Genomic DNA, 11786 nt, shown 5'->3' on the forward strand with positions numbered 1-11786 from the left:
CATTATCTGTCATATAAGAAAAGATTATTGTACCCAAAACCCCATTCAGTGAAGTAGTCCAAGTAAAATACTCTAGTTAACAATAAATTATTAAATATCTATTCACAAATGTATATATATGTATAGGCTATCGTTATTACTATCATCATCGTCGCCGGACACTGCCATTCTTGCCATTATTCTCGATGTTATTATCACTATTCTTACATACACACGGTCTAGGACTTACTGTATTTGTGTGTGCTGTCAATGAGAATGCTGAGAATTGGAAATTTACGAGATTTGATGGCGAATTTTCTTAATCGGACAATTTGAGAAACGATCGTTTATTGAATGCCATAAGTGGCATCCGTATATTTTTTTCGCGAATAAATATGCACGATAAAGAAAATTTACCATAAAGTCTCACTAATTTTTGATAGTTTTTCTAGTTACCAACAATAAGGATGAAAGATTATTTTTGTGATATAAAATGGATTTTGAATTAGAAAATGAATGTTTTATCTATGATATCTTATTGAAGAGACATTGTACATTGTTTTATGAATTCTTGAGCGAGTTGCACCGATAGTTAACTGATAATGATTCATTTACGAGATACGCAAAGAACCATAGTCTGCGCATAGAATATATACAAAGACATTGTTTTATACGTAACATTTTTATGCATACATAACACGATAAAAGTCATTTAACATTTCGGTTTTTTGTTTTTCTCTAGATAATATAATTTTAGCTATAATATAATCATAGTCCGAGAAGACATAGCCATAGTCAACAGCGATTAACATCGACTAATTTGGTGCAACTCTTTTCGAGATACTTAATGTTAAATGCTTGTCAAAATTGCATTAACAAACATCATAATAGAACCGCGTGAGCCTCTTGGAGGTCCGACGGTGACGTGAAATGAAAACGATCATGCGATTATTATCGACTATCACGCGCTAAAATTCAATACATAGTCGCGCATTCAATCATTTTTCTATCATTCGGACACATAAGAATGAGTGTTTATGTGCACACTTGTGTACGTGTATATATAAATCTCATAATTATAAATCTTTCTATGTATATATTTTTCTATCTCGCACGTTTGTTGAAGATGATGTTTCGAAGCTTCTCGTCTTTGGAACTTCATCTTAACGAAAAACGTAGCGTGAAAACTGCACTATATATACATTAAGTAACTTTCCGGTCGTTCTCATCACCGACGAGTGCGACTCTGATTGTTCGTAAACTCGATTAGAGACACCAAGAATCATATTTACTAAAGGAGGACGTTTTACAAAACTAGTTTATTTGCGAGACGATTTTGTAAAAGAACGAGAAATCTCTATCTGAGACCAATATTTGAGAAATGATGGTTATCATTTTCTGTGTAACTGCAATTACAATTGCAACTTCGATCCTGAACACTGCGAAAATGCGCGTCTTTGGGACATATGCTACTGCTTCTAATTGTTTCTCGATGAATATTGCAGAATTCGATTTGGACGAATCAATCTTATCATTCAGTACAAGCGCTATACAATTATATGTTTCTTCTACAATTCCATTTTATATTTCGCACTCCTCGTATAGAATATGACTTTCTTGTAATCTTTATGTACATATCTACTCTCTCAGACTTTCTTAGTTAATCGGCTGCTACATTGCTTTATAACTACACATTCGACTGACTCACAGTAATAATCGCTGTTGTTCACTGCGAATGTATGATCGCGTTCGATCTGCACTCTCTCCTGCGGGCTTCCTCTTTGTCATTTTATTTTATTCGCCATACGCAAAGCACGCACGCTTGAACCGCAATTGTGAAACTGACAGTTGGTTTTATGTACTTTTATGTACTTTTCTTTTTTTCTTTGTTAAAAAAGGGTAGGAGAGATAGAATTGTAGGATAGCAAAATTGCTGGATAGTCAAAATCTTTTTGACGTCGATAAAAATCGGGAAGAGGTGCGTATGAAACGTTAGCGTTATAAAAAACGTTGCACAGGACATTTTCAAAAATGATACTATAACGATTTTTTAGCTAAATGTTTGTCGCTTTCTTTTTTTTTTCTTCTTTTCCTTTTTTTTTGATTGATTGACAGTTTTATTCTCAATTTTTTAGCGTTATAAAACAAGTATATCGGTGTTTGGCGTCATCGATATGAAACTCGTGTCCTCACTTCTTATAATTAATCTTATAATGCTGTATAAAAACATTATTAATTAATATAGTTTCATATAGAAACTATATTTATGTAATTCATATAGTTTTATATAGAAACTATATTCATGTAATTCATATATAGTTTCATATAGAAACTATATTCATGTAATTCATATAGTTTCATATAGAAACTATATGTAATACATAGTTTCAATTAACAATTACAATTGACAATCCATTGAATTCGTGTATGTACGCAATAATAAAACTTATCAAAGTTTAATTGTTGAAAAAACATTGACAGAAATATTTGCAATATATTATACTAAGAGAACATTATCAACAATTTGGTTTATTAATTTAATATCATTGTAGTTTTTTTCTAAAATATATTGTGATTAAAATTCGCAGTCTTAGTAATGCTTCTTTATGTATTTCGGGCAGAATATTTTTTCAAAGCAATTGACGACAAAAAAAAAGAAACGCGGGTAAATCTGCACCAACTCATGATTTTTAGAGAACGTTAAAAATATTACGGCATACAGCTACAACGTTTCAAATGCTTAAGTGTTGGTAGAGAGACCGCTTTGCATTGTAACTGGAAAAGAATATTGGCGAAGCATTCATACTCTTGCAACATTTTCTCCTATTTTAATAGCTCTTTCGTTCATTTTTTCACTCTTGCTCTCTTTATTTTCGCTATTTACAAACGTGTAGCTTAAATAACGTTCGTTAACATTTCTAGTCTGTTCTTCTCACTTTCATTCTCCTCGCGTTTTCTCTTTCTCTCACACACTTTCTCTCTTTTGTTTATCTAAAATAATTATGTTAATTAAAGTATGTGTACATCGCTCGATATTAAATTGAAGGACAGACTAATTCTCCTTCACCTTCATTAATACGCGATTCAATTGTGTTATATAATAAAAATTGGATATTCGTATTATAGGAGAGTAAGACATATACGGAAATTATATAAATAATTATTTTTAATTTTGTAATTAAACCTATCAAGTAAACAATTTCTTGAGATAACGTAAATATAGAAAGAAAAAATAAATATCGATGCAGTTGTATTGTTGCTTTGTCGCGATATATAAAATTTTCTCTCTCACAATCTACATAATATTATATACAACAAAGACGAGAAAGTCGCTTCGTAATACAAAGTAAATATTCTCGGTCGCTATGTAATTGTGATACACTGTGTCATCGTCATATTATGTATCGCGTTTCATCACTACCGAACGAAAATTATCAGTATCGCTCAAACTGTCGTGAACTTGTCCGGTTTATAAAGCAGGAGCTGGACGATATAGAGGACTGCCTTTGATAGGAAGCACATGAGCCTCGGAGTTGAATACCCAATCGTCCAGGCTTATGAGATCATCGTCACTAAATAGCAAATAGAGATACTGGAAAAAGAAAGAATATATTTTTATGTAACACATATTCATGTTCATTTTCTTTTCATAATATATATTAAATTAACTTTTCTACTTTTTTCTTTCTGCGTTACGTATGTGATTAAATCGATACTGATATAATCTGATTAAATCTCAAATAATATAGTTAATATTTTACTCTACTGAATATGTTATATATCTATTATTTCATTTTTTAATCAAATATGTTTTGATTAAAAATAAATATCGCGTCATAATTACTAGTCTATAATAAATAATATGTGTAGATTAGATAAAAAATAAAAAAATCTGTAGCATAGTATCAAGCAATCAGATTTATATTGATTATATGTTGCAATTTAAAAATTATTGAAATGTTGAAATAAATTAAAAAAAATAAAACTTATTAATTGCTAATAATAATAATAATAATATATATCAAGGAATGCCCTGATATTATGATATAAAAATTATATTATAATTTGGTAAATAATCGAAACATTAAAAAGAGAATATGCTAAGCTTTATTTCCGCTTTTTATGAAAATTCAAAGTTATTCAGTTATGGAAAAAACCATTAGTCAACTCAAGATTAGGCATACATCATTTTTTAAATAATGTAGCATTTTCGGTTGCATCGCGTTGTGTGCCAAGAAAGAGTTAGCCTTTATGAGAAATAGCGTTAATCGAATCATTGAAACAATGCTTCCTTTCTTCTTTACCTTCAATGTCTCAGCGAAGAAATAACTTTGTTGAACATCGTCTTTCGCCGAGTCGACCAGGTAAACATTATTAAGTCCCGTGAATCCTCCAGGAACTCGGCAATGTTTTTCCAGTGCTTGAACTGCCTCCCAACCCCATTCGCGATACTTCGGATCTTTTGTTAGTCGCCACATCACGAAGTACGATTCAAAGGTCTGCGAAAGAATATATTTTGTTTTATTATCGTCTAATACATTTTATATATAATTAATATATTTTCTAATATATTTTATATATGTATACACACACAAACAAAAAAAACTCAATGTACATATATATATATATATTTACTTAAATTTTATATATATATATATATATATATATATATATAATTTTTTAAATAAAATGCAAGAAAAGAAAATTAAGATAAAGTAAAATACTATTTTTCTTTGTGAAAAGCGAATTTTCGATTGTAAAGTGACTTATATTTAGAATAAGAACAACCCCTTTTCTAGAAAAATAAGTTTTCTTAATTTAATTCTTAAATTTCTTATAGGTACAATAACTATAATTGCAATGCTTTAGCAATTTGCACTAATTTTTGAGAAAACAGGCGACTTACCTCAGGTCGCAAAATATAATATTTCTCGCCATTTTTCAAGCTTCTGGCCTCGTTACCCTCAATAAAATGGAAAGCTTCCGGACCAAGTTTTGTAGCACTTCTGTCATAGGACTCGTGACACGTGTTGGTCAGACCGGCGGCGATATTCATGTATTTATCAGACAATTCGTTTTTCAGAGTTTTCGCGCCCAGAGCAAACATACCGCCTACAAAATGTACCAATAACATTATCCTTTCTGATAAGTTCTTTTCATTTTTTCGCTTTCGTTAAAGATATATTAATATGAGATATATTAATATGACAAAATAATAATTGTCTTGATGATAAGGTCGAATAAATAATTTTTGTTATCAATGTCAAGACTTGGATAGTAGTGAATTAATATATGAGAAAACAGAATATATTTGAGAGGTAAATGTATTTGTTTATATCATATTCAAGCTTGATGATTACAAGGTAAAATTAATAATTGCATTAATGTATATTATATAGTGTATATTATATATAATATATATAATATATATTAATATTATAACTTACCGGCAAAGCAAGCTAAGTGTCCCATTTTATGTTCAAGCCTATCGTATTTTAAATCCGACACATATACAAGTTTGCCAGGAGATGTTTTGATCATATACTCGGTTATGGCTGCTATAGCATCATCATACATTTCGCGTGCCTCGACATCCTCCTTGCCTGACTGAATCCAGGCCTTCAGCAGATATTCATAGAAACTGTCACCGAGTCCACCGAGCGACATATGATCTGCAATTTTCACGAAAATATTTCAGTTCTAAGTAAATTCCGTGTGCAAAAGGGCTTGCGACATATTTTTCTGAAAAATTTTCGAGCTGGAAATCTGTATCTCTTTTTTTATCTAGGGAGACTAAAATTTTTGAAATCTTTAGTAGTAAAATTTCTGAAAATTTTTTTAATGCAACTCAGTTTAAAATTTTTTTTGTATTATAAAAAATTAAGATATTTCCGTCTTTAGAAGAAAATATTGCCAATTATTCTTGTTTTCCACTTCTTTCATGTCGAAATGAAATTACAATAGAGACTTGCGGATAACTCGTTTGTCAAATAAAATAGCTTTAACTTGACTGCTTTAAAAGAGATACTGCTTTAAAATAGACAACAATGGTAATCGCTACGAGATAAAGGAATGTTGGGAAGAATCTCCTTGGAAAGGAAAGGTTTGTTATCCGGATTACTTCGGTTACGTCTGAGGACGGAGAAACAAAAGACAGATTTTGATTCTGCCGGGCTAATTTCTAGGTGCCTTGGGCACTAGCTAAGAACAGGATTTCTGCTTTCTGTTAAGATTTATGCGACGAAAGGAAGTATAGCTTAGCTCTAGTCTTTCTTTCTTTAGCTCTATTTCTTTGATCATTATTTCCTTTGAAAATGTTAGGATGCGCGAGGATGCATGACTCAGTCGACTGTCGCAAGATTAAGTTTTTGTTAAATATATCTTAATTGTCATTTGATAAATTATGTTTCGAGAAAATATTAATTTTTATTTATGAAAAATATTACATATTTTTCGAGGGATCAACTACTATGGCAATCATATTTCATTAAAAGTGTATACGATAAATATAATTTTAGGAAATTTATGTTTTAGAAAATATATGTGTGTATTCAAATAATATGTAAGCGAAGCGTGATATAGTAGACAACGCACTAGTCTACAAAGGCAAATGTCCTGGGTTCGATTTCCGGTAGAACCGAAAAATTGTATACGCTCGCTCCTCTCTCGGAAGGCAATGGCAAACCACCGAGAAATCTTGCCAAGAGCATCTTTCTAATGTACAGCCGTTCGGAATCGGCATTAAACTATCCCCATACGGGTCCCATATACGTGTGATAATCTGTGCGCAACAGAGGTATGGGAAAGAGAGAGATTATCATGTCCTTTTGTTCGAAATCAAACAAAAGGATTAAGAAGAATTGAAATAATACTAGCAATAATGCCAGCAATATAAGAAAGTAATATGGACTAGAAGTACTTTTTAATTCTGTGGCAGTATCGGCAATATTGACAGAATAATAATAGGAATATCAACAATACAAAATACAATAGCATACATAATACAATAGTAATATTAGTAATAAAATGTATTATATTGCCAAAAATGATAATCACATTTTTTGAGTAGTGGTTGACTTCTCGATATTTTTATAAAAATAAAAAATAATCAGAATAATAGATGCAAGCTTGTAGTGTTTCAAAAAATAAATAATCGAATGAAGCAACGTAAATGAATCACTCATTTTTATCATGGTTTGTCGTAAATTATATATTGATGTGATAGTAAATTTCACCGGCAAAATTACAATAAAATCGTAATAATTAAAACAATAAAATATTTGTCGCATTAATTATTTGAATTATTTAATCTTATTATATATTTCTTTGGATGTTTTGTTATTCGAAGCCACTAATTTTGCGTTCATTCAAAGAATATTCTATTTTTCTCACTACATTTACCGTATGGATACCCACCGGAACAGAAGCGTGAAAAATGGGGGAAGGATGTGTGATGGGGCTAGATACGACTACGAACGGCTTGGATGATATATATCCTCGAGGATCTCGTCATACGTGCAATGAGAAAGTATGCAGGCGCGGGGGATTTAGAACCTGAGGCAGAGGATGATAAATGCGATATTCAAGATCGGCTATATGGCGATGACGGCGCCGCGGTGGGATATCTTTTCACAAAGTGACATGGACCGACGCTATGAGATGCGAAATGGCGAAAAAAAAGGAGAAAAAAAAATAAAAAAAAAGGAGCGACTAAAGATGTGCGAATTTTCCACCTCGCGACTATACGAAACTATTTTCTCACGATATAATTGATAGCCATCAGATTAAAAATCTTATTTCGCGCAAGATATACTGCTTTACGCGCGCTTGAAGATTTATTAAATACGAAATGATAGTAATAAGTCATCGGATATATTTATAACCGCCTAACATTGATTGAAGACGAAAGTTCGGTATTATTTTTTACTTTTTTTTTTAATGAATGAATATGAACGCAAGTACGAACGCGAATTATTGCTATATTAAACATCTCTGTAAGTAAAGATAATAATGTTGAAAATAACATATAATGCAATTAGATTGCAATCCCTGTGATATATTGTCGAAATATCCTCCTTTCCAAATAATTTGCAAATGATTTGCTAAGTAAATTATGTTCACGCATGTATTGCATGCGTTGGAAATGTTAATCAAAATGTATAGGATTAACATACATAGATTACTAAAATCCCACTTACGTTGACCCCATTTTCCTGTTCTCGGATGAATGTAGTTTGGATATAGACCTTTTGGTTTATCCAGACTCTTCAGGACCTTTCTCACGTTTTCGACTTTGCTCTTAAACACTGGATTATTCGTTATATCACTCAAGTAGGTGAACTCAAGATGCATGGTTCCGATTTCGGATAAAATACTGCAGCCACTGCTTGCCCAACCATAATTCTTACTCGCCTGAAAAATAAGCACAACTTTCTAGCTCGAATATAGTGAGATATAAGCTGTAAAAAAAATAAATCAGATATAGTCAATATCTTAAATTCAGGATATTTACTTAAGTAATAAAGTAATACAATAAAACGTAAGTTCTACTATAATAAATGAAGGTAGAGGAAAAAGATAAAGTTAAAATGTTAAAAATATTAATTCGTTTCAGTTTTGATTCTCATATTAGAGCCTTTTTAATTTATAAATGTAACATATTAAAGAAATCTGGAATATGTTTATGAAACACATGTACAATTATGCGGCAAATTTATGAAAAGTAAATAAATTGTAATATCAGCAATATAATTTATGAGAGTGAGTAAAATATGTTGATTTTTATGAAAAGAATTAAGATGTAGTGTAGTAATTTTTAAATAAAATTTAAATAAATTTTAATAAGATTTTAGATGATCAAATATCATTATAAAACGCTGAAAGTTCAAAGATCTATTCATTGGATATCGTGAATATTGTAACGAGAACTAGGAAGATAGAAATATAATCTCTTTATAATTTAAATCAGCCAATTAACCTGTCCATGTTATAATTTCATCCCACAAGATAGATGAGCGTAAGTTTGACATGCGTGTTTTCTTTTATTAAAGAGAAGAAGCGAATAACAATTTCTTATCGCACAGCATTATTAAATATAAATTTTTTTTGCTATAAATGCATTGTTTGGCATTTCTTCGATCTTTATGTTTGTTTATTTCATTTTTATTTTATTTTTGAAAACTCTCCCTATAATTAATTATATACTTTTATATTTTTATAACACAATAATAATATAATTTTTACAATTTTATGTTTTTTATTTATTTTTATATAAATAAAGAGAGATAAGAAAGATAATAATTGATACATATATACAAATATATTTTGTTTAGAAAACTGTTGTATATATTATCTTTTTCATATATAAAAAAAGAATATGCATGTTTCATTCAAATGAAACGGTTAATTCCGAATAAGAACATGATAATTTCCAAATCGATAAACTTCCATCGTTCATATTTTTCCTCTTGCACTATTCAAAATGAATAGAAAATTATGACGTTCAGAGATGGACACATTAAAGTCCACCAATTAATCGCGTTCATTAAGAACGCTAATAGGAATTACGAGGTCATCAAGCGAGGGTCAATCGGAACACGTGTTGCACCGTAATTAAATCCGACTCTCTCTCATTTCTCGTTTTCTCATGCTATAACACTCTCGTTTTGCGCTAATTTCTTCAATAAGATTGTTGCGAGATTTTTGTTTGCAAATTGTTATGCCTTTAATTATGTATATAGTTATAGATATTACTTAGCTATATTTTTTTAAGTCGTTCGCGATATTATTGTTTCCCTTTCAATAAATATTGTTTTATTTTACTTTATTTTTTTTACTAATTTGAAATATTAAACTCTAATTATTAAACTGTATTAAATTCTAATTATTTGATCTTTTTCACTAGGAGTCTTTCTCTTTCTTTAATTTGATTTTTTTTTCTTTGACGTTATTTTATCGAATAATTGAGTAAAAGAAAAAAAAGGAAAATTATTACTTCATATCTATTGATACGAACATGGGGAAAATCAAAGACTTATCCGTCTCTTGCGACCTCATTATCCATCCAATTAAGAATTTGCATATTAATCGCGTGCGTTATTTCGACAGACGTGACTTGATGGAATCGTTTCAATTAAAGTGCAACATCGTTGCCGTTCACGATGCCTGACAAGAGGCAAAAACGGAAATATACCACGCCCTGAGGTAATCCTTTCTTAAATTATAATCGTGGAGGCAAAAGACCGGTAATTGCACTTTATGTTTGTACCGCATGTTTCATAAGCGAACGTATCAATGGATTATTCGTATAGTAATAATTAAGCGCAAAAAGTTGTGATGTAAATTATTATAATTAACTAAAAAATATGAATTAACGTTAAATTAATGTGTATAATGATTTGTAAAAAATTACGACATTTATATATGTATCTGGTTGTATATAAATGAATCGAGAATTTTATTTTAACGGAAATTTGTTGACTATTTTTCGTTATAATCGACTATTTTTAATTTTCAATATTAAATAGTTTAATGATGAAAACTAAATTTTGCGAATAAAATTTCTTCTTTGCGTTTTAAGCATCAATTTTAATAACATCAAAACACATATCGGTAGTTTCAGTGCATTCTAAATATAAATTTTCGATATTATATGTTCGTCATTTCTCTTGTTTTCTTTGTTTCTTCAACAAATGAGTAAATTTTTATTTTTCCGAAACGAAGTTAATATCAAAGTACATTGAACTCGTATCTTGACACGTTGACGTGAGCGCTGACGAATTATGGTAACAAAAAGCCGTACTTACCCCAGTATGAAGGTTGATGAGGGAATGAGGAATTCCGGTTTCCGTCTGGAAGGCAGGCAGCATCCGTTCGCCGAGCTGCGCCGCTTTATCCCGGAACATTACATCCCCCGTGAGAGCGTAACAGGCGAGTAGACTTCCCATGAAACGAATATTGGTCTCAAACAGCGATATTTCGGAGTTCTGAAACAATGCAAAACGAGCAAAGTGTTTGAATTAATAACATGTTGATCGTTTATTCGTGGATAGAAACATTTAACTTGTTACATGTCGCACACACACACACACATACCCATCCATCATTTCTGGTACAATCGATTATTATGACATTAAAGACGCATCCGTTAATGGAGTAAAAAATAACATGTACATATATTTTTTAATATCTCTTTTATTAAATTTATAATTGCAATTGCAATTTTTAAATATTCATAAATATTCTTCGCATTATAGATCTTCTTTTCGATCGACATTTCAAGTATGTATTTCTCTTCAATATAATAAAGTATTTTCTTCTTCTACATAAAATCGTCCAACATTGAAGAGAAATAAATTAATAAAGCGCCACCAAGGCAGCTCTAAGATGTACGGTAGTTTAATATCGCAAAGTTATAAAAAATATAATGGAAGACAAATGAAACAAATGCATAATAGTTATGGATATGTAAAAAATATTCAGGATATAAAATATAAATATTTGGCAAATACAATGAAATATTATAACTGGATAGGAGATGGGGATGAGGAAAATATTTATATTGAACATTTGTTCTGCGGCATTGCAGTTGCATGCGTCGTTATAGTGCTCCATCTGTAAGTCATTATCTCATCCAATAATGTAAATACGATAGATAGCATTATTCGCATAATTAAATCATTTATAAAGTAATAATGTCAAAAAAAGAAGAAAAATTTTTTTCCAGTATTTGTTAAAATAAATTATTTCTAATGACAGCGCATGCAGTCTTCAAATTTGAACAATGGCTTTTAATAATTAATTAAATA

At 30.4% G+C, this 11786-nt stretch overlaps 1 protein-coding gene across 1 annotated transcript; it reads right to left on the reverse strand.

The window, feature by feature from the left end:
* Positions 1-2399: 2399 nt before the first annotated feature.
* Positions 2400-10991, reverse strand: LOC105254509 (mannosyl-oligosaccharide alpha-1,2-mannosidase IA). The gene is made up of 6 exons (XM_011263244.3): positions 10785-10991; positions 8178-8391; positions 5427-5651; positions 4886-5091; positions 4284-4478; positions 2400-3571 (listed from the first exon to the last, which is right to left on the reverse strand). Exons 1-6 carry the CDS (start codon positions 10923-10925, stop codon positions 3449-3451), a joined length of 1104 nt encoding a protein of 367 aa, XP_011261546.1. The 5' UTR covers positions 10926-10991; the 3' UTR covers positions 2400-3448.
* Between the last annotated feature and the right edge of the window lie 795 nt (positions 10992-11786).

This window comes from Camponotus floridanus, unplaced genomic scaffold (genome assembly GCF_003227725.1).
Source record: "Camponotus floridanus strain SB8 unplaced genomic scaffold, Cflo_v7.5 scaffold184, whole genome shotgun sequence".
Classification (NCBI taxonomy): domain Eukaryota; kingdom Metazoa; phylum Arthropoda; class Insecta; order Hymenoptera; family Formicidae; genus Camponotus; species Camponotus floridanus.